General features: G+C 61.1%; 1 protein-coding gene across 3 annotated transcripts in view; it reads right to left on the reverse strand.

The window, feature by feature from the left end:
• The window catches only part of ARHGEF10L (Rho guanine nucleotide exchange factor 10 like), a 115779-nt gene that overhangs the window by 51779 nt on the left and 36692 nt on the right, over window positions 1-27308 (reverse strand). The window contains exons 9-19 of one of the 3 annotated variants that reach the window (XM_036255865.1): window positions 23021-23137; window positions 20329-20437; window positions 17953-18059; window positions 15165-15242; window positions 13718-13897; window positions 12575-12691; window positions 11120-11212; window positions 10257-10430; window positions 4243-4388; window positions 2032-2046; window positions 1626-1807 (exon numbers count right to left, since the gene is read on the reverse strand). In XM_036255865.1, the coding sequence (XP_036111758.1) occupies window positions 1626-1807; window positions 2032-2046; window positions 4243-4388; window positions 10257-10430; window positions 11120-11212; window positions 12575-12691; window positions 13718-13897; window positions 15165-15242; window positions 17953-18059; window positions 20329-20437; window positions 23021-23137 (1318 nt within the window). Of the gene's footprint in view, window positions 1-1625; window positions 1808-2031; window positions 2047-4242; window positions 4389-10256; window positions 10431-11119; window positions 11213-12574; window positions 12692-13717; window positions 13898-15164; window positions 15243-17952; window positions 18060-18737; window positions 18949-20328; window positions 20438-23020; window positions 23138-27308 lie in introns of those variants that run through there. The other 2 variants (XM_036255866.1, XM_036255868.1) reach the window with 2 other exon arrangements.

Here is a 27308-nt window from a genome sequence, read left to right on the forward strand (position 1 = left end):
GCCTCCCAGACCAGGGGAAAGAAATGCAGCATCCAGACGTGGGCGCAGCGGGCCGGCCCCCCTCCAAAGGCGAGAGTGCGGGATGCAGTCACCCTCAGTTTCCAGAATTGCATACACCCCGGGAGGCAATCTCCTGGGTCAGGGGATGGACAGAGCCCAGAGCCGAGCCCAAGACTGCCCGGGGCGGGGGGCATAGCTCAGCCTCTCCCCAGCCAGCGGAAGGTGCTTCCGGCTGAGTGCTCCCTTCTGCTGGTCCTGTGGCCGGTCAATGCCCTTCGCTCACTCAACAAGGTTTGTTAACACCACCTCGAACCCGCCCCAGGCAGGGCTACCGTCCCACCAAGGGGCACACCAGCAATCAACACACTGGCCTGGAGAGCTGTGGGGAGGGGAGGGCAGGCCTGGTCCCGGCCAGAGGAATTATTTATTTATTTATTTTATCCTCACCCGAGGATATTTTTCGATATTTTGTTCAGATAGAGTGGGAGGGAGAGAGAGAGAGAGAGAGAGAGAAACATCGACGTGAAAGCGACACATCGAGTGGTTGCCAGCCACACGACCCAACCAGGGCCGGGGACAAACTGCAACCAAGGTACACGCCCTTAGCGGGAACCAAACCCGGGTCTCTCTGGACCACAGGCTGACGCTCTAACCGCTGAGCCAAACCGGCCAGGGCCAGGCCAGAGGAATTAGAAGAGGCTTCCTGAGGAAGCCCCCTGAGCTGGGAGGAGTCGAAGCAACTGGACAAACAGGACGGAGGAGCTCGCTCTGGGGAAGGGGGGGAGGGGCGGGAGAAGGCCCTGGGGCAGGAGCAGGCGCACCCCCTTGCCAGAACCAGAGTGGCCAAGCCCAGGGACCCAGGGGCAGAGCGCACTGAGGAAGGGCAGTGTGTGGGCACCTCCAGGAGGGCCCATGGCCAGAGTTAGTCGGGGGGACTCCATCCTGAGACCCGGGGAGCCACCGGCAGATTTCCGGAGAGCAGGTGACAGGCGCAGATCTGATGTGCATTTTGAAGAATAGCCTCTGGGGATGGGTACAGGGTGGACAGGAAAGGAACGGGGTGGGGGGCAGGACAGCAGCCAGAAAGCCACGGCGGCGGCACCGAGTGCAGTGATCTCAGCCCCATGGAGACGGGAAGAAGGGGCGACAAAGGGAGAGGCCACCGAGCGCCACCCAAGCTGTCGCTCGCCTCGTGGCCCAGAGATCTGAGCGGGTGGTCAGCCCAGGGGAAGGAGGACCCAGGCAGGGCCCAGCACCTGGAGCCTGGTCCCTGAGGTTTGGGGGCAGGCTGAGTATCACCCAGGACTCTCACTGTCCAGAGGGGCAAACTGAGGCACAGAGAGGAGGCGGCACCTGCCCACGTCACACAAGGAGGCAGGCAGGGCCAGGCAGGGACTGGAAGTCACACTCTGACTCAAAAGTCATCGCCTCGAGGCACACGGGGCTGGAGTGGGGGGCAGGCAGCTGCCCAGTGCGACTGCAGGTTGTGTCCCCGAGGGTGGCTGGGGGGCTTGTTTGTCCGCAGCGTGGGCTGCAAATCAGCCAGAGTCTCTGGGACAGACAGCCCACTGGCCTAGGGGTCCCCAGAGGGTCCCCAGACCGGGCAGGTGCGGGCGGGTACTCACTCTGAGCCTGGCCCGCGGCAGACGCCTTCTTGGAGCCGGCGTGCTGGATGAGCACGTGGTCCTTGTCGTAGGAGCCGCCCTCCTGGCCCACCTCCACCACCTGCACCTGGGGCAGGGCCGTGTTCCACTTCACCACGTACTTGGGCCCCAGGGGCACCAGGCTGCTGATCTCCAGCTGGCCCCTGCAGGACAGAGAGAACGGGCCTGGAGGGCCGCAGCACCCAGCCCAGGGCCAGCCCAGGGCGCCGCTTCCCAGCTCATCAGCTCAGCCACAGCCAAGCACCACACCTGAGGCCGAAACCAAGCGGGGCAGGGCAGGGAGCCGTCATGAGGCAGAAGCACAAGGCACCCAGTCCCCAGCCCCAGATCCAGAATCACGTGCCCCCCGAAGGCCCCAAGCCCCTACCTGTGGTTGGCAGGCCTGAGGAAAAAGACAAGAAGGAGGGAAAGGTTGTTACTGTTACTGAGAGACTTGTACAGGAAAGGAGGCTGCTGGAGGCCGGGCTGATGGGCCAGGAGAGGGCAGAGAGCCCACACAGAGGGCCTGCTTCCTGGGCCGGACACCGGCCTCCTGCCCCGTTCCCACAACAGCACTGCTAGGAAGCTTGCATTACTCTGGACGAGGACACTGATGCTCAGACAAGTCACATGGTTCATCCCAAGTCACCCAAACGGATGTTCCCAAAGTGGGCCTCTAGCATCCGCACCTCACTTTCACACCAGGCCAGGGGGGCAGAGAGGGTGTTGGTTAGATACGGTGCCTAGGACATCGGCGAGACTTAAAATTACAGTGTGGCCCGGCCGGTGTGGCTCAGTGGATTGAGCGGCATCCCGTGGACTGAGAGGTCCCAGTTCGATTCCCGTCCAGGGCACAGGCCTGGGTTGCGGGCTCGGTCCCCAGTAGGGGGCGTGCAGGAGGCAGCCGATGGATGTTTCTCTCTCACATCGATGCTTCTATCTTTCTCACTCTTCCTCTGTGTCTAAATCATCTATAAAAACATCTCTGTTTATTTTTTATTTTTTTAATCCTCTCCCAAGGACATTTTTTGCATTTATCTTCAGATAGAGCAGGAGGGAGAGAGGGAGGAAGAGAGAGAGAGAGAAACATGGATGTGAGAGAGACACATCAAGTGGTTGCTACCCACACGACCCCAACCGGGGCCGGGGACAAACTGCAACCGAGGTACATGCCCTTAATGGGAACCAAACTCTCTGGTTCACGGGTCGATGCTCGAACTGCTGAGCCAAACTGGACAGGGCTAAAAACATTTTTTTTTAAATAATAGTGTTTTTTTTTTATTACAGTGCGTGCGTGTGTGAGTGAGTGAGCAGATGAGTCAGCCGTAGCTGACAGCCACACTGACTGAGACAAGCGTCCTTGCCCAAGTCCCCTCCCAGGACTGGGTGTTGCCCAGACCTGTGAATTGGCACAAAGTAAGAGCTCAATAAACATCTGACGAATCCACAGTGCCCAAGCCCGCACACAACCCTGCTTGCTCCCTGTCTAGGACACGGGATCCACCCCAAGGACAAGCCCCCACTCCGCGCCGAGGCCGCCGCCACGGGCAGGGATGCCCGGCCACCCCCAGGCGTGCAGTCTGAGTCAGGCTCTGGGCGTCCTGACCCCACGGGTGTTCCAGGCAAGGGAGGGAGAGGCAGGCTGGGATGAACATCCAACTGAGGGTGACCGCGTCCCCCTTGGGTCTTGGTTATTGCGGCCATGCTGTTGCCCCCGTGATGTCTCTTAAAGGCCGTCACAGGCTGAGAGCACAGCTCTCCCTCCACAGGGGATACGAGCCCGGCTGGGAAGGGCCCAGCGGCAGGTCCTTTAGCAAAGGGTCAGAATCCCCACCACCCAGAGGGCCAAGCAAGGGACACAGGAGAGTAAACCAGCCAGTGGGGACAATGACAAGCAGAGCACAGGGCCCAGCTCCAGGCCCATGTGGCCCAGAGCAATGTGAGCCCAACCATGGGATTGTCACATTTTCAAGAGAAGTCAAACGTCTCCGTCTTCGTGTGACCTTCTACTGTGAACCAAACAAAAGATTCCACGGCCACGAGGCTGCAGACTCCGGTCTAAAGAATCACCCTCGTCCAACCCTAACCCTTTTGAGCACAGCCTGGCAGCCCGGCTCTGGGCATTCCTACAACCTCTGACCCAGACCCGGACACCGGGCGCCTGCGGAAGACGCCGCTCTGGGCAGCGGAGAAGAAGGCTCAGTCTCCCGCTGAGAACCTCGGAGGTCTCGCTGGAGGAGAAGCCGTGTGGACAGAAGCAGCTGGGCTCTGGGCCCGACACAAGGAAGAATCTCTTGAATTTCCAAGTGGTCAGAACTCAGAAGGCTGTTCAGTTACGGAGGGCAGAGTTCCGGAACAGACCGCGCCGTACAACGGACAGCTGTGGACCCCAGGCCAGGGGTGGCCCCCAGCGACCTCTCCAGGTGCTTCCTGGCTCTGGGACCAGGGACAGAGCGGGCAGAGGGGGAGGGGACAGCAAGCCGGTCCGTCAGATTTCTAAGCTGAGCTCAATGAGACCCTGTCACCGGGAGGCCAGCTGAGGGACTGGGACGGGCAGGAATGGGTCCTCAAGGAGGGGCGACGGCCACCGCCCACTTACTTGAAGTTGATGTTGGCGCAGACCAGCATGTCATTGAGCAGGAAGACCCTGCGCTCCTTGGACTTGATCAGCTGCCCACGGTCGCCGTATACAGTCTCTGTCAGCGTCTCACAGAGGAGCAGCTGCCTCTGGCCCGAGGTCAACAGCTGGGGGAGGGGGACAGAGCAAGGTCAACAGCGACAAGCACGCAGGCTGTTACGCAGACATCCCCGTGCCAAAGACCCAGAATCCCCCAGCAGCCAGGAGACCACGGCTGGGGGAGGCGGAGGATAAGGCAGGGCCAACCCCTCCACCTCCGGGGTGACAAGAGGCACTGGGGAGGACCCACACTGGGTTCTCTGACCACCCACCCTGCCCAGCAGCCGAAGTCCTTCCCGGGTGAGACAGCCACCGGCAGCCCGTGCCTATGGCCGTCCCACGGGACCAGGGACAAAGCTTCAGAGTCACAGACAGGTGCCCCAACCCTGGCTCCCCGGCCCAAGCTGGGAAGCCATCTGGTGGATCACGTCACCTCTCCACACCTCGTCTGTCAAGTGGGGGGATGACAAGGACCGCTCAGGACACCACGGCAACGCATGAGCAGACCTGGCTACAGAACCGCCACGCCCAGAGCAAGATGAAAATGCAGCCCTCATTCAAAAGGCGTTCAGAACTTGCCCTGGCTGGTTTGGCTCAGCGGGTAGAGCATCTGCTTATGCACGGAAGGGTCACGGGTTCAATTCCCAGTCAAGGGCACACACCTGGGTTGCAGGTTCGAACTCCAGCCCCAGACAGGGTACGTGTGGGAGGCAACCAATCGATGTCTCCCTCTCACATTGATGTTCCTCTCTCTCTCCCTCCCTCCCTTTCACTCTATCTAAAAATCAACAGAAAGCCCCACCGGTGGGGCTCAGTGGTTGAGCAGCGACCCATGCACGAAGAGGTCGCTGGTTCAATTCCTGGTCAGGGCACATGCCCAGGTTGTGGGCCGGATCCCCAGTGGGGGCATGCAGGAGGCAGCCAATCAATGTTCGCTCTCATCAATGTTTCTATCTCTCTCTCCCTCTCCCTTTCTCTCTCTCTCAAATCAATAAAGAAAAATTTTTTTTAAATAAATAATTTCAAGACAGGGAGAGCAGAGCATCAAACCCAGAGTGGGGCCCTCTGAGCGCCGGCCCCGTGGGGCAGTACAGGCCGCACACCCCAGAAGCTGACCGGCACATGGCACATGTGGACACTGTGCACCCGGCAGCTGCCCCCACTGGTCGTCTGTCACGGAGCTCGCCGTGGGGAGGTGTGGCCCCACAGTGAGACGCCTGCCTGGAAGCCAGTCCTGACTCTGCACCCCGACCTGCTGAACAGCCTTGGCGGGGCACGCCCCTCGGCAGGGCTCCCACAGATCTGCAGGTCAGTGAGCAACCCTCCGAGGTGGCCGAGGACCCGCGAGCCTCCGGCATCTCAGCGGGCTTTGCCCATCTCAGGCTGGACACCCAGGACCCGGTCCCAGCACCGGGGACACCCTCCCACCCAGGGCCCCACTGGGAAAACATCTTTGTACTAACAAGACTATTTGGAGAGGAGGGTTAGCAAAATTCATTCCCCAAACCCATGACTCTGAGCACAGCAGTTATTCTCCTCATCCTCCTCATCCTCACTAGAAAAAGGGCAGAGCACCGCAAAACCTCTCCTGAAAAGAATGCCTGTCATTCTCCAAAGAACCATGTGTCTCGTGTCAACACAGAAGTCCTAAGGGCACAAAACCCCACTGTGAGCCGGGTGCTGTTTGGGCCCTAAGATTCCGATTCTCATTCATTGTCTCTCAGTCCCCGTCCCCAGATGAGAAACCGAGGTCCCAGAGACGAAGTGACCTCGGAGACCCAGCTCGGATGGAGCCAGGCCAAGTGCGCAGTCCCTCCAGCTCCCGGCTGAGCCACAGGACTCAGGGAGACCCTGCTGCTCCTGACACGAGTCCCCCCATAACTGCAAAGACCGAGCTCCTCCATCCCACTATTTCCACTAGTACACTGACCACCAGCACCCGAAAACATGACCGGGACCCTGAAGACAGCAGGCCCCGTGCCAAGTGTGCCGTGACCCAAAACTCAGAGGAGGAAAGTCCCCTGGGTTTCTGGCAAGCACCCCTGCCCTTGGGCAGATTAAAAAAAAAAAAGAAAGAAAGAAAGAAAACCCAGATGTTGCACAAACATCCCCTGGACAGTCCTGAGCAGGCACATTTTGAAATAGCCGCACGGTTCCGTTTGAGGCCCACCCAGTTTCACTTCCTCTCGCCCCTGGGTGCTGGACACGAGGAATGTCACTGGCCTGGTGTCAGGGCCGAGGCTGCCCCAGGGGCCCTGGCAGGGGGCAGGCACGGTGGCATCCACACTCTTTACAACATCCACACATACCAAACACACCCCCACTTGACAGGTGGAGACACAGGCTCCCAGCCTTCAGGTCCTCGCCCGACACCAACAGGTGTCCCGGACCGCCAGCCAGCGACCACCGCTCCCTACTGCCCAGGTCCCCACGGGGGAAGGGGCAGAACAGAGGAGCTGTCTCGTCCCAGAGTAACTGCCACGGGAAAGGGCTTCCTTCCCACTGCAGCCGCACAGATGTGTGAGCAGAGGCCAGAAAGACCCTCCTGGCTACAGAGGAGGAGCCAAAGGAGGAGAGGACGAAAGAAGAAACTCCAAACACAAGCCCGTCAGTACCCGCACCGGGGGCTAGGGCTGGCCGAAGGCTTTTGACATTCCAACACAGAAAGCTTGTGTGCTACTAGCTGAGGGTATCCTGCCTAGAGGTAGGGAGGGGGTGGGGTGACCCCTAGTCTTCATGCCCACCTTGATCAATCATGGATGGGGACACAGCCCAAGGAGGAGGCTCTGTCGTCTACCCCATCTTTTTCCATCTCTCTCCTCCTGGAATAGGCAGCGCAAACCCAGGGTCTGTGGGGCCAGCCCTGGGCAGTCGTGGGCGGGGGCCGAGGGGCGGGGGCCACCGCGCAGGTGGCCGGTACCCTGTAGGAAGGTGGGCCGGCGTCCCAGCTCTTCCAACCCTCAAGAAGATCCACAAGTCTGAATTGTATGGGACAGCTCTCCCTTTTCAAATGTTGGCAATTAACTCCATTAAAAAAACAAAAACAAAAAACAGTCCGGCCGGTGTGGCTCCGTGGTTGAGCATCAACCCATGCATCAAGAGGTCGCCGGTACGATTCCCAGTCAGGGCACATGCCCAGGTGTGAGCCTGATCCCCAGTGGGGGGCATGCAGGAGGGGGCCAGTCGATGTTCTCTCTCATCAATGTTTCTCTCTCTCTCTCCCTCTCACTTTCTCTCTCTCTAAAATCAATAAAGGAAAAAATTTAAAAAAAAAACACAAAACTCCACTGTGTAGGCCCCAGAACACATATGCAGCCTGAATGTGGCCCGAGGTGGGCGAGTCCAAGAGGTCGGACCCCTGAGGCCTAGAACTGCGAGGGGCCGCACAGGCTGACAAAGACCAAGGGCAGTGTGGTCAGCGGGCAGCAGACACTGTCAATGCGGTCTACCAGGAAGGGCTGTGTCTCCCTGCCAGCCCCTCCTGTACTCTCAGAACCCCCCACGACTGAAATCCCCCTGCCAGCCCCTCCTGTACTCTCAGAACCCCCCCATGACTGAAATCCCCCTGCCAGCCCATCTGTACTCTCAGAACCCCCCACGACTGAAATCTCCCTGCCAGCCCTCCTGTACTCTCAGAACCCCCCACGACTGAAATCCCCCTGCCAGCCCCTCCTGTACTCTCAGAACCCCCCCCCCCCACGACTGAAATCTCCCTGCCAGCCCCTCCTGTACTCTCAGAACCCCCCACGACTGAAATCCCCCTGCCAGCCCCTCCTGTACTCTCAGAACCCCCCATGACTGAAATCCCCCTGCCAGCCCCTCCTGTACTCTCAGAACCCCCCCCCCACGACTGAAATCCCCCTGCCAGCCCCTCCTGTACTCTCGGAACCCCCCCACAACTGAAATCTCCCTGCCAGCCCCTCCTGTACTCTCGGAACCCCCCCACGACTGAAATCCCCCTGCCAGCCCCTCCTGTACTCTCGGAACCCCCCCCACGACTGAAATCCCCCTGACAGCCCCTCCTGTACTCTCGGAACCCCCCCACGACTGAAATCCCCCTGCCAGCCCCTCCTGTACTCTCGGAACCCCCCCACGACTGAAATCTCCCTGCCAGCCCTCCTGTACTCTCAGAACCACCCCCCCACGACTGAAATCCCCCTGCCAGCCCCTCCTGTACTCTCGGAACCCCACATGACTGAAATCCCCCTGCCAGCCCCTCCTGTACTCTCGGAACCCCCCACGACTGAAATCCCCCTGCCAGCCCCTCCTGTACTCTCGGAACCCCCCACGACTGAAATCCCCCTGCCAGCCCCTCCTGTACTCTCAGAACCCCCCCCACGACTGAAATCCCCCTGCCAGCCCCTCCTGTACTCTCGGAACCCCCCACGACTGAAATCCCCCTGCCAGCCCTCCTGTACTCTCAGAACCCCCCCCCCACGACTGAAATCCCTGCCAGCCCCTCCTGTACTCTCGGAACCCCCCCCCCCATGACTGAAATCTCCCTGCCAGCCCTCCTGTACTCTCAGAACCCCCCCCCAAGACTGAAATCCCCCTGCCAGCCCCTCCTGTACTCTCGGAACCCCCCACGACTGAAATCCCTGCCAGCCCCTCCTGTACTCTCGGAACCCCCCCCCCATGACTGAAATCTCCCTGCCAGCCCTCCTGTACTCTCAGAACCCCACCCCCATGACTGAAATCTCCCTGCCAGCCCCTCCTGTACTCTCAGAACCCCCCCCACGACTGAAATCCCTGCCAGCCCCTCCTGTACTCTCGGAACCCCCCCCACGACTGAAATCCCCCTGCCAGCCCCTCCTGTACTCTCGGAACCCCCCCCATGACTGAAATCACTCTGCCAGCCCTCCTGTACTCTCAGAACCCCCCCCCCCACGACTGAAATCCCTGCCAGCCCCTCCTGTACTCTCGGAACCCCCCCCCATGACTGAAATCTCCCTGCCAGCCCTCCTGTACTCTCGGAACCCCCCCCCATGACTGAAATCTCCCTGCCAGCCCTCCTGTACTCTCAGAACCCCTCCCCACGACTGAAATCCCTGCCAGCCCCTCCTGTACTCTCAGAACCCCCCCCCACGACTGAAATCTCCCTGCCAGCCCTCCTGTACTCTCAGAACCCCCCCACGACTGAAATCCCCCTGCCAGCCCTCCTGTACTCTCAGAACCCCCCCACGACTGAAATCTCCCTGCCAGCCCCTCCTGTACTCTCGGAACCCCCCCCCCCCCCATGACTGAAATCTCTCTCACTCGCCTCAGTTCTGCTTCTGGGCCCACAGGCCAGAAGGCCCCTCGCTTTCACCCCAGTGGATCTGAACACCTCCCCATGACCCCACACGATGTCACTTCCCCCAAAAAAACCCGGTTCTCACCAGCGTGCCCTGGGGTGGGGCCGCCTCGCCCTGAACCGGCTGCCTGGGTTTCCATCTCTCTTCTCTGCAAAGTGAGCCTGGCAATGGCGGCGGCCGCTGTGTGGGGCTCTGGGCCTGCTGCTTTGCCAGCTCCCTCATTTGCCCCTGGGGTCAGGCACCCTTGAATTCTCCTTTCAGTGTGAGCAAGGGAGCTCAGAGAGGTTGCGGGAGGCCCCGAGGCCACACAGCGAACACCAGTGGCAAAATCTGTACTCAAACCCGAACTCTGGCTCCAGAGCCCACTTTTTAAACACAATACGAGGCTATCACTTCTGGTGTCTTTACTGGGAATTACAGGATGAACAAAATGAGCTTTTATCCTAGTAACATGAACAGTAACACATGTGGGGGTCCCGCTGAGACTCATCCTCTAGGTAAGTCTGTGGGCTCCGAGAGAAGCAAGGAAGCCCCTCCTCAGAGGACACTGCCACCTAGTGGTGGCCACGGGCAGGAAGCCGAGAGGTGATCAGGACTGCGGAACAGGTGAGGGCACCCAGGTGGGGAGGCCCCGGCGCTCACCTTGTTGAGGCTGCTGCGGTCACTGACGCTCTTGGTCAGCTGCTGGATCTCAGCCACCTGGTCAGCGAGCCGCTTCTGCTCATTGAGCTTCTCAGCCAGGGTCTCCAGCTCCGTGAGGGCCAGCTGCAGCGAGAGCCTGTCGGGGTGGCCCCTGGGGGTATTCTTCAGCATGTCCTGCCAGGACCCAGAGAGAGCCAGGGCTGAGAGTCCCGACCCGAAAGACCCTCCCTGGCTGGGGCCAAGCCTCACCCTGCACACCCCTACGGAGAGGGGGTCTGAAAGGGTCCGCTGCCGCCAGGACAGGTGGCGCTGGACGCAGAGGATGGCCTCAAGGAACCGTGGATGAATGCAAACAATAGAATGGATGTGGGGGCCAATCCCGGGTTCACTGATCAAGGGAATGCGGACAGCCCACTCCCGCAGCCGGCAGCTCTGAGGACCAAAAGGCAGACGCTGCTGGGGCCCTTGGCCGCAGAGCTCATCCCTGACAGTGGTGTCCCGAGGTCTCGGGACTCTGTGGGGTGAGGAGGCCTCACGCTCCCTGGAAGCCTGAAGTGGCCCAGACCAGCCCATTCCCTGAGCATCTCCCTGCCCAGAGCCCACAGGTCCTGGGTTCCACCTGCCTTCATTCCCCTCCAGAGTCCTGGGCTCACCCACCACCGGCCACTCAGCATCCCAGCCTGGGAGGCGGGAAAGACGCTGTCCAGCCTGAGGGGCTGCACTCCAGGAGTGAAGAAACGGGGCTGGGGCGGGAGGAGGGGCAAGGCCCGGCCCACAGACCACCGCGGATGACGGATGACAAGCCCCCACCCCACGAGGCTCGCACCATGCAGGGAGGTGGCTGCCAGAACCCCGGGTCCTACCTGAAGCAGGAGGATGAACTGCGGGAACCTCTGAATGGGCTTCACCATCAGCCCGTAGAGCGTGACGCGGTCGGGGCTACACACCTGCCGCCGCTGTTGGGGACGAGGTGGAATCACCCGCTGACCCTCTCTGCAGCGAGGCCCCGGCGCCCCGGGGTGCAGATGCTGCCCGGGATGGGCTCCTCTCCCCAGACCCAGGACTGTCAGCCTCGGGCCTGAGAGAAGAGCCGGGGGGTCTCTGGTCCCGCGCCAGGGCTCCCTGCGACCGCAGGGTCCCACACAGACCTCAGCCCGGGGAAACCAGCGCGATCACGCGAAGGTCTCTGAACTGAAGGCGTGGCTGGGAAATTCAGCAGGTTACTGCAGAGGGCGGACCTCTAGAAGCGGCGGGACAACCATCCCCTCCACGTGAACCACAGCAGCCGGGCCCAGGCCGGGATGAGGGGTGGGCACAGGGCCCTGTCCTGTCTCTGTTTCCGCCACTCCCACGACACACCTGTCACTCAGATCCTGGCCCTCATCCCTGGCAACCCAGGCTGCTGCCCCGGCCTCTCCACGGGGTTCCATGTCCATCTGCCCCCCCCTCCGCCCAAAACAGTAGCAGCTCCCCACTGCCTGAAACACGATGCCCTGCGGGTCCAGGACCACCCACACCGAACTCAGCTGCCTCTGGGCCTTCTCTCCTGGGACTCCCCAACAGGCACCGATGCTCCCAGGATCCAACCGGACTCGCCCACCCGATCCCATCCTCCTGCCTCGGCCCTTTGCCCCACCACCCTGCACCTGTTACGCCCCTCCTCAAGCTCCACCTGTTACAACCGCGCCATCCCCCCAGGCCCCATATCAGAAGCCCTCTTGGATGGGGCAGTGGGATCCTCCGCTGAGGCCCGGCTCCTGGCCCGCCCGCGCCCTCCACTGGGCAGCGTGCTCCCGCAGAGGGTGAGCCCGCGCCTCGCACAGCTGGACATCTGGGACACCTGGCACAGCTACTCCAGGCCTTGGTCCCTTCGCCTCTAACCTCCACACGACTCCAACACACCCCTCTGAGACATTCTCCTCGCCCTTCTGCACATGAGGGAAAGGGGCAGCCCAGCGCCACCCTGAGCTGTACCCAGAGACCCACGCACGTCCAGCCCAGAGGTACAGGCCCCAGCACTGCTGGGTCTCCCCATGGCAGACCCACCGTCATCTCCCCAGCCTCAAGATGCCACAGGCCTCCCCGTCCACCTGCCCAGCATCCCAAGAAGCTAACAGACACTGTGACTCTTCATCACCCTTCTCTTTGGGGGCAGGAGGAACCCACGATCTCTCCATGGGACTGGGGGAGCCTGAAGGAAAGAGGTGTCCAGGCCAAAGGGGCGTGATCCCTGACGCTGGGCTAACCCCTCCGTCCTGAGAAGCCGCCCTGCCCCACCGCTGCAGCGCCCTGGCGGGGCCGCAGGCTCCCGGGCCCACCTTGAGGAACTCCAGGAAGGCGGGCTTGGTGAGACAGGCCTTCTTGATGATGGACATGGCGTTGGTGAAGTTGTTCACGTAGTCGCTGTACACGTCCAGCACCATGGACTTCGAGAACTGCAACAGACAAGGGCGCGGCCGGGTGGTCACACCCAGGGAGGGTCACGCCCCGCCCACCCTCGCTGCCACCACACCACCTGGCCACAGGTCACCGCCTGAGGGTCTCAGCTAGCCTGAGCGTCAGGAAACCTGTCACCCAGTGAGGGAGGACACCAGGCTCGGAGAGGCCAGGGGACACCAAGGTCGCCGGGAGGAAGAGGCGGAGACAAGGCAGCCCGGACGCTCCTCCTGCCCTAGCACGGCAGCCCGGGCCCACAGGTGAAAGGGGTGCAGGTGTGACACCCCTTTTCTGCATGCACTTCCTCAACATCCCCAGGAAATGAAATGCCCCTGGCCCTCCACCATCAAGGACGGTGCTCCTGACCCCGAACTCCTTGCACACGATGACCAGGGTGTGGGATCTACGGAGCTCACGGGTTTTCAAAACAGTACTTTTTCTTTTAGCAGAACCCAATGATCTCAGCAGATCAAAGTGGAGTTCCACCAACTTCCCCTCCTTAGCTCCATGAATCTCTCTGGGGCCCGTGGATTTCAGCTTGAAAAGCCACGAATCCGAGGCACCCCGCGTTCCACAGGGGTGAGAGGGCCCTGGAGCTGCTGGAGGTGGCAAAGCTGAGCTGGGGCCAGGCCAGGGATCCTGGAGATGAGCCAGCGCGCTGCCGAGGCCCCGACACCCGAGGCATCCTCCGGGGGCCACCGCGTGGTCTGTTCAAACCTCACAAACAGTGGTCGCCCAGGAGCGCTCAGAGCGGAGCCTCAGACCACCAGGCGGCTGCCCACGGGGCCTCCTGGGGATCACCAGCACCACGCCCACCAGCATCTCCGAGGACACGCTGGGCACTGGACGGTGTCATGCCCCCCCAGCTTGGAACACAGGGCAGACTCGGGCCCTGCCACCCTCCGACACCCCTGAGTTGGACAAGGGGAGCAGGCGGAGGCAGGAAGGAGGCTGGCCCAAAGGACCACAAGGTCAGACGGGCTGCGGTGTTTCCCGTGGGGGGCCAGGGAAAGGGGGGTGCCTACCGAAGCCACGAAGAGGTCCCCGATCTTCTCGGTGGAGTCCCACTCGGCCACGCGGGAGGACAGGGCGATCTGGAACATGGAGTGGCAGTGCAGGATCTCCCTCACGCGGAAGAACACCACCTGGCACTTCCGGGCGCTCAGCACCTTGGGCTCCATCTCCATCAGGGGGTTGCGGTAGTCCTGCCGGAGCGGGCGGGGTGAGCGCCCCGGGGCCGGGCCACCGCCCCCCACCCACCCTGGACCAGGCCAGTGAGAACCGGGCGGGCTGTGCGTGGACCTCCTGTTGGGGACACTTGTGTCCCCCACTCCTCATCCCCTGTCCTCCGGAAGGACCGCCATGGGTGCAACCCACCAGCGCCTCTGTGCCCACCACGACCCACCCCCATGACTTCTGTGGTGAGCGGGGTTGTGGGGAAGCAGCCTCCTGTTGGGGACATGTGTGTCCCCCACTCCTCATCCCCTGTCCTCCGGAAGGGCCGCCATGGGTGCAATCCGCCGGCCCCTCCGTGCCCACCGCGACCCACCCCCATGACTTCTGTGGTGAGCGGGGTTGTGGGGAAGCGGCCGCCTGGAGTCAGCCCCAGGCCAGGCCGGCCCGCTCGGCTCTGCCTGCACCCGAGCGAGCTGTCTGATGGAGCAGCGAGGCCCGACCCAGAGCCACACCCTCCACCCAGCTTTGTCAGAAACTCAGATTTTCACCTCCACCTGCCTGAGGTCGGGGCTCCCCTCTGTGGCTCCCACCCGACAAACCTCTTCCCTGTTGGCCTCACTCCAAGAGCCCACACACCCCAGCAGATTCCCCGTCCTGGGCGTGCGAACCACAGACCAGGTGGCTACAACTCAATCAAGTCACGTGACCGCCTCGCCGTCCCGGGGAGTCTGATGGAAATAGAGGGTGCGCCCTGCTCCCGCCTCGGGAGCTCCAGGACAGTGGGGAGGCACAGCCCTGGCCCAGGGGCTCCCAGAGGGGTGGGGAGACACTGGCCCTTTCAGGCACGAAAAGGACCCCACGCCCTGGACTCTCCAGAACGGCCCTCATTTCACAGAACTCCAGCTTTGTTTCAGAAAATAGCCCTCCCGTGAACGCCGAGGCATCGGGAATTCTTAATGTCTCCCATTTGGAGGGTCCACTATCCCGATAAAAGCTCTGGCCTTTGGCCCCCTTCCCTTAAAACTGCCCACAGGTCTGGCCAGCACCAAGAGGTCGCCGGTTCGATCCCCAGTCAGGGCACATGCCCAGGTTGTGGGCCTGATCCCCAGTGGGGGGCGTGCAGGAGGCAGCCAGTCGATGTTCTCTCTCATCGATGTTTCTATCTCTCCTTCTCCCTTCTTCCCTCTCTCTAAAATCAATAAAGAAAAAATATTATTTTTAAACTGCCCACAGTCCCCAAACACTCCTTGCCCTCGGGGGGCCCTCTGCCCTCTGCCCGGAGGCCCCAAGTCATACCTGGAGGACCCGCTTCAAAGACTCCACATAGCTGCCTTCACTCTGCACGATGGAGCCCAGGATGTGCCTCCGGACCACCTGCGCGGGCCAGAGAGCGCGGTCAGCGCCGGGCCAACCAAGGCACACAGCCAGCACCGCGGTGCGCAGACCCCAGCCGACAGACAGCCGTGCCGCTGCCCAGGGGAGCAGACAACTGGAGGACAGAGGGACCTGCCCCCCAGAGCCCGCTCCTGGGGCCACTGGGCCTGCAGGGCCAGCATGTCCTTCCAGGGCCCCTGCTCACCCCAGGGAAGCACCCTCGCTCCCCAGACTGCAGAATGGGGTGCAGGGCACTGGGACTTGAGCCGTGGCCTCTGCTCGCATACTTCCAGGAATGGGGGAAGCATCACCTTCCCTCCAGGGGGACGGTGACCCCCGCATCTTTAGACAACTTTAGTAGAAAAATCTTCTTTAGGCAGAAGGGAAGTCTCAGCTCACACAACTTTTAGATCCAACCCTTTACCAACCCTCTCCCCCCTGCCCGTCCTTGGGGTGCTCTCCGACCCTGTCAAGCGGACCCCGCTTCAGGCTAAACATCCAGTCCCTTCCCCTTCCTTCCCCTCTTGCGGTCCCATCTCTCCTCTCCCCGCAGGGGTCGCCCGAGCAGCACCAGGCCGAGCACATGTGACCTGCACCCCTTTCTGGGCATGGGGTGGGGGGGCACGAATTATGCTGCACATCGAGATCACACGGGCATCTTTTAAAAATACTGTCACCTAGCTCCCACTCCAGACATTCCGAGGGAGCTGGTGTGGGGTACGACCTGGGCGTTGGGGGTTTTCAAAGCTTTCCAAGTGATTCTATTAAGCGGCAAAGCCAGGTCAGAGCTGACAGGTGAGAGGTGTCCAAGGGGGGAGACTGTCCACTTGGTCCAGAGCCGGAATGGTGACAGACCCGCTCTGTGTCCCCACAGCCGTCTGAGAGCATCCTTCCAGATACCCACCACCACCTCCCTCCTGCCTCTCACACCCCTCCTCACCCCTTCCTACTGCCGTGCCTCAGCCCAGGCCCCACCATGGCCCACACAGCCCCAGGACTGTTGACAGGCCAGGCCACTGTCCTTCACGCTGTCCCACGGTTGGACAGGTGTCTATGCCGCTCCCAGGACAGAGTTCCCAACCTCAGCACAGAGATGTCTGAGACCAGGTGACTCTCTGTCACAACTTTTAGATCCTGGGCCGTCCTGCGCACTGTAAGACGTTTAGAGCATCCTGGCCCTTACCCCCTGGATCCCAGTAGAATCTCCCAGTGTGACAACCAGAGACGTCCCCAGTCTATAGGGTTGGGGATTTGGTGGATGAACAAAATGTAACCTTGAGGTGTGCATTCTCACCGCCTGGCCAGCCGAGGATCAAAGTATGCATGTGAACAGATAAGGTGTGCATGTATGTGGGTTGGAACGCCACCCTGACTGTGAAGTATATGCGTGAACAGATAAGGGATGCGTGGTTTGGGTTCGGAAAGCCACCCTGAGAGCGACAATGGGCAATATGCCCAAGTGTGAATATATTTGTTATGTTTCTCCTGTGTATCTCTGTGAACACAGCAAGAGACAGGAAATATGCTGGGCTTGGCTGTAAGGTCAGCAGAGACGCCATCTCAAGGAAATAATTACCTAAAACACCATGTAACCTAGGGAACCACTTTGCAAATAAGTAGGGCTGCATCCAGAGATCTGGAGCATTTGCTCCGTTGCGGTGCTCCCCCTCACTCCACGCGGTGTCTGCTTGGAGTTCATTGCATTGTGAGGACCCCCAGCAGGTTGGAGAGTCAGCACCAGATACTGTCAAAAGTCCCCTGGGGCAAACTCGCCTGGGTCAAAAGCCCCTGGCCTAGAGTCACGGGTCCTGCCTGGTCCAGGAGATGCAAAGGCCCTGAGCTGAGACCAGCCAGCACCAGGAAGAGGGGCCCTGGGTTATGAGCAGGTCTCGCCCAGCTCTGGCTGTTCTGATGGTGACTCGCTGCATTGGGGCAGCAGAGCAAGGTCACCACCTCAATGCCGTCCAGGAGCGAGGCAGCTAACAGAAATGAAGGAAGCAGGCGGAGGGACTCCCAGGGTGAGAGGTGTGGCCATATCTCCTTGATTTTGAGGAGGCCAAACATCAGGATTTTTGGCCACACAAAAAAAGTGACAAACCCTTTCCTTGAGCCTGGTGTCCCTACCACATCTTACTTGGTGTCCTCACAACCAGAGGAAAGCAGGCATCTCTCCCTGGCTTCGTGCTGGGAAAACCCAGATTGGGAGGAAATTCAGCAGGACACTCAAGGCCACAGAGCAAAGCCGCTGACACTGAAGAAGAAAGACATTGCCAGGGGAGCCCCAGCTACCAGGGAAGCTCCTGGGGACTCTGAGACCCCTGGCTGATGACAGGTGGACGGGGGGGTGGGACTGGGCCCCGCTCAGTCCTCTCTGAGCTGGATTAGTTCAGTGCGTCTCTGCCCTTTTTCAGTGGTCCCTGGCATCAAACACCACTTCGTGAAACAGTTAAGTGGTTGCTGTGGGCGTGATGCCTCCAGATGCTGGGGCCCCACCGCCCAGGACCACAGCATGGAAGTTGTGGGGCCCAGTTTGGAAAGTCTGTGCAGCTCGTTGAGAAGAACACTCAAGAGGCCCCAGGGGGGTTCTGCCAAGAGCCCCCGACCATCACTCCCTGCTTCAAGATGCAGACCTTGTGGCCCCAGGTAACAGGCTGGGACCCCAACCATTCCTTCCCCTGAAGACCCCACACCCCCTGCTCCTCCCACAGACCTGCTGAGGGCTCAGGCCATCTGGCATGGGGCCCAGCTCCGGGGCTGGGGGCTTGATGTCCGTGACGCTGACCTCTAAGAACCCCATGTCCTCGTCCTCTGAGTCACCTGGAAAGTCAAACAGGCTGGTCATACGTGCAAGGCAAGAACACACCCTGCCCAGACTCCAGGAGCTGGGAACCGCCCAGCCCGGGGTCACACGGGGTCCCAGCCCAGCACTGCACCGGCAGCCACGCTCCGCGACAGTCCGTCCCTGCACGGACGGCAGCAAGGCCAGGACGCGGAGCAGCGTGCGGTGCGGCGGCCCCGCCAGAAGCCCTGTCCCTGCTCAGACCCGCCCGCTGCTGGCCTGGCAGGGCCCCGGGGCCGCTTGTGTCCCCGTCACCAGACACTAAAAATAGTTTTCTTCTGGGTGCCTAAAAGGGAGAAGAACGCCCCAAAAAGAATGAGCCGTTTGGCTCTGTGTTCCCATTTTTCAAAAAACATGCCAAGATGTAAAAGGGGGAAAGTTCAGCTGGTGTCCGCAGGGCAGCGCGGGCATGAGTGGGCATGGGTCTCGGGTGGGGACAGCGGACAGGCTCGGCAGAGGGCAGGGGTCAGGCCCCGGAGGTCCAGCCTCCGAGAGAGGCTCAGGCACAGGGAGGCAGGACCCGGCCGCTCACGGCTCTGGAACCCAGTGGCGGAGGCCGTGGCGGCAGGAAGTGGGTGCCGTGGGGACGCTGGGGAGAAAGAAGTGGCGGTGACTCCAGGAAGCCGAGGGAGCAGGGACACCCAGGGGGCCCTTACCTGAGCAGGAGACAGAAGAGGAGGAAGAGGAGGGACAACGAACAACCGCATGGGGGTGGGGGTGGTGAAGGCCCTCCTTCCGGGCCCACATGGTACTCAGGGTGATCACTCTGCACCCACCCAGCCTCTGGCCCTGCGGCTTCCTCTTCCCCCATGCGCCACTGGGTAACATTCTTGGCTGGTGATTCGAGCCCTGCCACAGCTATTAATAACGCCTCTGGTGGGAGGGTCACTTTGGGAAGGCTCGGGGCTAGCGGGTCGGGCGGGGAGGGCTCCGGACAGCCTGCTGGCTGCCCGGCGCCTGGGGGTGGAGAGAGTGAGCGGGAACCGCTTCCAGCCAGCCTGCCCGTCCACCCTGCTCTTTCTCCAGGCCACTCTGCTAAGTTTGGGATGGCTTCTGGGCCTGTCCCCTTCCTCACCGGGGGCAGGTTTATCACTGCATCCAGGGTGGCAGCGTGGGACTAACTGTGCAGGTCCCGCAGCCACGAGGCGGTGCGGCTGGATCTGAAGCCGGGACAGTGGATTCGGTCCCCTTTGTGTCCTACCCCCACCCCCAGAGTAACGCCTGCCACACAGGAGCCGGGGGCTGGGCCGGGCTCTCCCCACGCACCACCTGGTCCTCCTCACCGCAGCCCCGAGACAGAGGCCATATGAGCCCACTGTCCGGATGGGCAAACTGAGGCACAGGGAGGGTAAAAGACAAGAGGCTGCAGAGCCTCGGTTCTCCCTGGCTTACACACCTGACCTGCCCCGTCTCTCGCCGCCACCCTCGCTCGGGCCAGAGGAAGAAGCCTCAGCCTGCGTGTCTCCAGGCAAGTCACTGAACCACTCTGTCCCTGCCCCTCATCTCTGAACGGGACGGGACAGTCCTGTGGCTCCTTGGTGTTCATAAGGATTAAGTGAGGAGCTGTCACGCGCTCAGGAGTGCCCGGCACACAACAAACACTCAATAAATGTGAACTACCACGAAAATCACTTCTCAGACAGCCCCCCGCCCCGCCCCCCGGCCCGGCACAAGCGCACTCCTGCCCGGATCCCGGCCCCCACGGCCGACCTGGGTCTCCTCTCCTCTGGGCCCTGCCCGGACCTTTCATCCCGCATTCTGTACCCATTTCCTCACCTCCCACCACGGGACCCCGCACGCCGCCTGTCATCCGTACTGTCATTTCCTGTCCCCCTGCCTGCCTCCCCCAGGGCGCCAAGAGCTCCTGGAGGGAATGCTTTCCATGCGCCTGGGTGCTCCCGCGCCCAGCACGGGGCGGGGCGCCGTAACGACTGGCTGGTGGGGTGGTGAGTGGACGATAAAGGAAGGAATGAACCACAGAACTCAAAGACCAGGCCAGGTGAGCCGGCCGGCTCCAGAGGGGAGGCTGCAGGCCCAGGGCAAGGGCAGGGCCGTGACCAAGGGCAGGGACGCACGGGGACAGGCCCGGCCATCCTGGAGAGAAGGCCACGCCTCCAAGAGAAGGAGGAAATGGGCTGGCAGCAGCCTGACCCTTGGGGCTCAGCCAGGGGAGCCCAGACACCAGAGGCCTGGCCCCGGCCCTGCCGTCACAGGGCTGAGCACCGACCCCGCGGCCCACAGCCTCACCGAGGACGTCTTTCCGGTGCAGGAAGGACACTTTGCGCAGCACGGCGATCCTCGTCTTCTCCAGCCCGTCCTTGGTCCCGCTCTTGGCGGCCTTCATGAACTGGGTCATCTGGGCAAAGGCAGACGGGCTCGTCAGAGAGGCACCCGCCACGAAGGGCCACCAGCTCCCCCCGCGCTCCAGGCCAGGACCACAAACCTCAGGACCCCGGGGCCCATTCCCGCCCCGGGAGGGGGCAGCAGAGGCCACGAGGGGCCGTGGGGCAGTGCCACCCTGGGACCTCAGGGACGGGGTGAGAAAGGGCATCATGCCCCAGGGGATCTTCCTTGGGGAATCCTCTTTATGGGCGAAGGGGAGGTCCTAGCTTGAATTTTTCCCTTTGGGACAGATTATAAGTACCTACTCCCACCAAATTAAGGAGAACATGGGAGGAAGGCTCGAGGCCTGGAGTCCTAGCCTGGTTCAAATCCCAGTCTCCGCCACTGTCCTGCGGCCTGGCTGCGGACAGGCTGTGACCTCGGGGGCCTCGGGGCACCTCAGTCTCCTGCTGAGCCGCACCAGGGCTGAGGACCAGGGACAGGTCTGGGAAAGTACACCGAACAAAAGCTGCACCATGTCGGGGGTGACTCGAGGGGCCACGAAGAGGAGGTGAGTGCCATCCCACCACTGGACCTCAGTGAGGAACCCCGTCCCGTGCCCCCCAAACAGCCAGGTTTCTTACTGAGCCACTGTCCGGGAAAGGGGAGGAGGCTGAAGTTGCCACCAAGCAGGGCGCAGCTTCCCCTCCCTGCCAAGCAGACACAGCAAGCTAAGCAGGGTGCAGGGCATGGGAGGAGGCATGCCCAGGAGGGGAAGTGGGCACCCTGGGTGCTGGGGGAGCCCCGGGCCTGCCAACAGAGCTGCTGTCCCCTGACTCATGCTTCGGTCCTCTCAGCCCCCAGCCCAGCCCTGGCACCTTCCCCGACCACAGCCAGTGCCGCGGGAGAGGAGGGCCCACGAGGGTGGAAATGCGGCCTCTCTGGGCCGCCCACGCCGCCAGCCACAGGCCGAATGCAACTGTCGGACATTTGAAAAGTGGCTGCTGCGACCGAGGACCCAGACTCCTGATGATATTCCATCTAATCATCCATTAGATGATATTCCATCTAATCCAGTGGAAATGGCCACCTGGCTACCGTAGTGGACAGTGCGGTTCTGGGACAACCCTCTGCACCCCGAAGCTCTCTGCTGAAGGTGGGAACACTCGTCTGGGGGTCCCTGGCCTCGGCTCGCACTATCTCCTTCCTCCAAACGCCCCTGGGTCCCCAGCATAAGGGTCGGGGCACTTCGTGGGGGCCGGGGGAGGAGGCTTGCTGAAAACCCGCCAGGTGCTAGGCCGGGGGCAGGGCAGTGGCTTTTCAGGAACAAGGCCAACTTTCTAGAAACCATGGACAGTGGGGAAGGGAAGTCCCGGCCCCTGCGGCATCTGTGTGGACGATTCTAGAAGAGCAATTCCTGGCCTTTGGGGTGGGGAGGGTCATAAATACTTTTGGGAACTAACAAGAAGGACAGATGTCAACCCCCAAACTGCACCAAGATGCTCATTCTCTTCTGAGGGGTCACACACCCCCAGATGGGAAATCTCTGTCCTAGAGCCCAGTGGGGGAACCGACGGAAGCTCTCCTGCTGGCATTTCCCTGGGCAAAAAAAAGAGAACAGGTGGACACCCCGAAGGTGTCCCTGACTTAACCTGCCACCCCGCCCATCTTCACAGGAAAAGCACCCCGGGCTGGGACTCCTGTGTCCCTGCCCCCGTCTGGGCCTCGGCTTCCTGCGCAGCTAACCCTGCCCGGCCCCGGGCCCCGGCTCTCAGGGCCCCGCAGACTGCAGGGCGCCCCTCTGCTCCTCTTCCCGGGGAGGCCTGCGCTGCCGCAGGTGGGGAAGGGGCAGGCCCTGACCCGCGCGAACCCGGGCTTGGCCCAGCTCTGCTGCTGCCCGCGGGTGCCCTGGAGACAGCCCGGCAGGCACACACGTGGCAGCCAAGCGCAGCAGGAGCACCGCACGGACGTGAGCTCATCTAACCCTCACATCCGCCCTCGGGGCTGGTACGGAGAGCGCCCCCATTTCTCAGGCAAGGAAACCGAGGTCAGAGAGATCAAGAGACCTGCCCAGGGTCACACAGAGAGGAAGTGGAGGGGCCGGGATTCCAACCCAGGCCTGTGGGCCTGCAAAGCCCATAGCACATGGTAGGTGCTCAGTTAATGACGGCTACTGCTGTCAGCATCCTTGTTACCCAGAAGTCTGCATCCCATTGAGAAGGTACCCGAATCTCTCTGAACAGCCGGGGGAGGGCAGTACACCCACACATCTTTCAGTGTCACCCAAACCCATCTACCATAGTTACTAAATAGGCAGGCTCCGGGGCCTTGCGGAACCCACATCTCTGGGGGTGGAGCTCAGGAATCGCAGGTTTACCCCAGGTGATTCCGAGGGCCCCGAGTTTGAAAACCCACCCAGGAATTCCTGTAGCGGTTAGAGTTTCGCTCGAGGGTGGGGAGAAAAAGAGGCGAGAACAGGGACAGAAACAAGCCCACTGGGACATCGGCCGGCTCCAGCACAGATGCGAGACGCGGCCAGCTGTGGGTCCGGGGGCAGCCCAGGACGCGGCCCACCCTCTGCGGCCCCGGGACTTGGGAGGGACAGAACAGACAATACCTTCCAATCGTACTTGTGCTTCAGCTCCTGCATGTCTCTCCCCCCAACTCTTAAAGCCAAGATGTCTCTCTTAGTCCTGGCGTATCTCTCCTTTAGCCTAGTCAGGTCTGGAGAAAGCTGCAGCCCCCAAGCGGCCAGGCAGAAGGAGAGGAGCAGGCAGGACAGGGAGGGGACAAAACAGGGACAACAGAGGAGAAAGGAGACTCAGGTAAGGTGGCAGACGGACACCTCGGGGCAGCGGGATCTGGGACCCAGGGATGACCAGGCCCCAGCAGCAGTGCAGCCAGGCTCCTGCCAGAATGGGCCCCGGCATCGCCCTACCCCAGCACGTCAGGGAGCTGGGACCCCACTGCTGGGGAGGAGAGGCGGGAGGGGAACCGCCCGGGCCCCTCTCAGGGAAGGGGGATAATGCTGGCAGGATGAGGACTGTGTCTCTGTCACCTCCCTGTCCCGGGGGCTTGGGACATAAGAGGCTCTTGGCAACTTTGTGAGATGGAAGGAAGGCAGGTGGATGGATGTGCAGACTGAATGGGCAAGGGGATAGACGGGTGAGCAGGAAATGCACAGGAAGGTGGGTGAATGGATGGAGGGTGGTGGACAAATGGGTGGAAAACAGGTGGATGGGCAGATGGCTGGGTGGATGGATGGATGGATGGATCGAGAGAAAAATGGATACACTTAGTTAGGTGGCTGTACAGCAGGGCAAATGCACGGAGGAGTGAACAGAGAGTAAGTGGATAAAAAGTAAAAGGGTAAATGGACTGGTGGGTGGATACGGACAGCCCTGTGCAGATACTTATTGAACGGCCGCTTCTCCAGGAAGGAGCGCTCTGCTCCGCAGCACTGGCTCCCACCTAACACCCTCAGGCTGACACCCCTGGATGTGCAGCTGGAAAGAGATGCGCATAGTGGTCTTGGGTTCCTGTGAGCTGGGACAAGCGGGCTCTAGCACACCCCTAGAGGAAGGGGGGTGAGGAGAGGGAGGGAAGGGGGAAGGGAGGGAGGAAGGAAGGGGGGTGAGGAGAGGGAGGGAAGGGGGAAGGGAGGGAGGAAGGAAGGAAGGGGGGGTGAGGAGAGGGAGGGAAGGGGGAAGGGAGGAAGGAAGGAAGGAAGGAGGGTGAGGAGAGGGAGGGAAGGAGGGGAGCAGGGAGGAAGGGGGAGGGAGGAGGGAAGGGGGAACAACCGGATGTAAGGATGGACGGGTGACTGGCATACATACTATCTGGGAAGACGGACGGACGGACAGATGAACAGACAGACATTCAAATGCATGAAGTGCATAAGCAATAGTGGTATTTGGTAAAGTATACGGAAGACCAAGATGAGTACGTCTCCCAGAGAAGTAGACAAGGAAAGCGATCAAGAGTCTGGGCTCCGGAGGCAGGTTCAAATCACCACGTCCCACTTACTGGCTGGAAGGGATCTTCACCTGAGTTCCAGCTTCCCCGCTGGTCAACCGGCCAGTTAACAACCACTGCATAGAGTGGTTGAGCAGATTAAATGGACCACACATGTAAAACCCAGAGCTTAGTGAGGACTCAAAACTGAAGCTACCATCATACTATCTTATTCAAATAAGTGCTCGATATCTGCTGAACAACAGCTGGATGGATAGTTGGTGGGATGGATGGACGGACAGACGGACAGACAGATGAATGGATGAGGTATTTTCTTTTACACTTTATGTGATGGGTTGTGGCTCTACCACTTACTGGCTGTGTGACCCTGACCCCCTCATCTGACTTCTCTGAGCTTTGGTCACTTAGGTTCTGTCATGAACAAAATGAGATTCTTAATGCCAGTTAATACCAACCACTCTAGGGTATTGGTGAAAATAAACGAGACGGCTTTGTGATCTGTATCACACCAGGCAGAGGGTCATCACAGTCATACAAAGAAGTAACAGAACAGGGATCCTTCTGAGAGTTACTCAGATTCCCCAGAGCCTGGGGAGTTTGGACTATGAACTGAGTCCTGTTCCATCAGTTAATAAAATGAACACATCAAAACCACAGAGCCCACATGGGCCATCTGATGCCCTCTGCCTCTCTAAGGGTCAGGAGACCCAGGATCAAAAGTGCCCAGATCAGAGCGGGGGCGTGACAAGGCTGAGGTCAGCACGCCCCATCCCGTGACCAGCTGGATCACACTGACCTTGATTATGAAGGTCACCATCAGAAAGTGGAAAAGTTCAATGCGGCCCCTTCCACAACTGGAAAAAATAATCACAATAACCGCCACTGACCACGGGTGGCAACCAGCAGGTACTTCTTAGCATAAGAGGATCAGGCTCCTGCTTACTTCTGGGCCGGCTGCTTCCAAGGAAGTCCCTCCGCAGACCCCTCCGTCACTTTCTTTGGCAAAAATCCACCCCCCGAGAGCTGGCCCCTCGAGGCATCTGAGGGAGGAACTCCACTCGCTCTCTGGCTGCTGGGCAGGGTGCCAGGCCCGCGCTCAGTCTCCGAGGGCAGGACAGGACACTTCCCCAGATCTCTGCTGCCCGGCGCCCCACAGCCACACAGCGCTCGGCCAGGCAGCGGTGGCCCCGAAACATGCAGCCCCTGCAGTGCCAGGCACAGGGGCAGGTGCGTGCCAAGCAGCTCAGGAGGGCGGAGCACCGCAGGCAGGGCTCGGGGTGGTTCCCGGGTATAAGTGGGTGCAGAGAAAGGGTCTCTCCACAAACCCCTGTCCTCCTGGGATCCTGCTGTTCAGGGAGCAGGAGGGCCTTGGCCCACGGCCAGAGAGAAAGTCCTCGTGGTTAGAAATTCCAAGAACTCAGCCACATTGTTTGTCTGCTGAGGAAAAGTCCAAAGCTCCAGCCTCGGGGTTGAGGGACTGGAGCTCAGGGCAGCAGCCAGAGACCCGCCCCCCGGGGGGCCAGGCCCTGGAGAGGGCCAGCCCAGCATCCTCACATCCTCTGGAGCTCCTTGGGTCCCTGGCCCCTCCCCGGGGGCAGAGCACTGGTTAAAAGACAGATTGCTCTGCCACACCCAAATGCTAAACCAGACTCCCTGAGTGGGGCAAGGCCCTCGCATGTCAACCAGCTACCACGTGACCCTGATGCCCCAGTTCAGCATCCCCAAGCCTCCTGCCCTCCGAGAGGTGCCTACGTTTCCCTCCCAGTCCCCAGCAAGAAGGCAGGGGCTGGGGGTGGCTGTGGGGGACGAGGAGGGACAGCCAGAGGCTGAGCACAAGGGCTGGCCCAGGCATCCAGTCCACCTGTCCACGACCCAGAGCAGGGCTGAGATAGACTACCCCGCCCTTGTCAGAGAGGCTGACAAGGAGGTGCCGGGCTTCGTGACTAGAGCCCCCCTCCTACAGGAGTGCACGCTGCCCCTTCAGAGGACAGATGCAGGAACCTCTGATCCCTGCGCCACTGCTTCGGCCCGAGGCACCTTCCATCTCCTGTGGCTTCTGCACCCAGCTCCAGCTCCTTTCCCGGAAGCCTCCTCTGACCAACCCCATCACATCCCACCCGTGTCGGCCAGGAGGCCGTAGGGACAAGGGTTCATGTTTACAGAAAGGTATTCTGTCTTCATTTTTGACCAATTGTTTCTATCAGTATCTCCCCTAGACCAGAGGCTCCCGAGCGTGTGCGGGTCTCCTGTTCCCGTGTGCCCCAGCCCACACCGAGACGTGGACTGAGCACACAGGAGGTGTACAGATGCCTGACCTCTCTGCTAGAGAAACCAAGGTCATCCTCGTGGCCGTGGACGCCCAGCCATGAGAATACCAGGGTTCAGGAGACACCTGCTCAGCACCCACGCTTCCCGAAGGCCTGGGGAGCCCTCCTGAGCTGAGGAAAGTCTGTCTGAAGACTGTGGCCCTCCTTCCCGGGAGGGGTCCCCACACTTAGACTAGGAGAGATCCGGGAGCCCCCGTCATCCCAGCCAGGCCTGGGACCCCCGCCCTGGCGACCAGGCTGAGCTCGCCTGCCTGTCTGCATCTTCTCGAAAGGAGCCTGAGAGGGACCCAGGCTCCCCTGGTCAGTCGGGGCCAACCTGTATGAAGCTGCTCCCCTTAAATCTCAAATCTCAGCGTGGACAGAGTCTGCCTCCTGGAGGCTTCTACAGAACCGATGAGAAGCGAGGCTGTCACAGGAAGGGGGGCCTGACAGCCCATCCTCGCGGCCTCGGGCGCCCTCCCCGAAATCAGCGTGTGAACCCTGTTCCAGAGGAAACGGCAGAAGAAACCACTCCTCGATGGCACGTCGACAGGCCGTGGGAAGAAGCCCTCCGGCAGCCCTGTCTCCGCCACACAGCCCCCACGTGGCCACATCCCCAGGCAG

This window comes from Molossus molossus, unplaced genomic scaffold (assembly GCF_014108415.1).
Source record: "Molossus molossus isolate mMolMol1 unplaced genomic scaffold, mMolMol1.p scaffold_m16_p_12, whole genome shotgun sequence".
NCBI classification, from domain to species: Eukaryota; Metazoa; Chordata; class Mammalia; order Chiroptera; family Molossidae; genus Molossus; species Molossus molossus.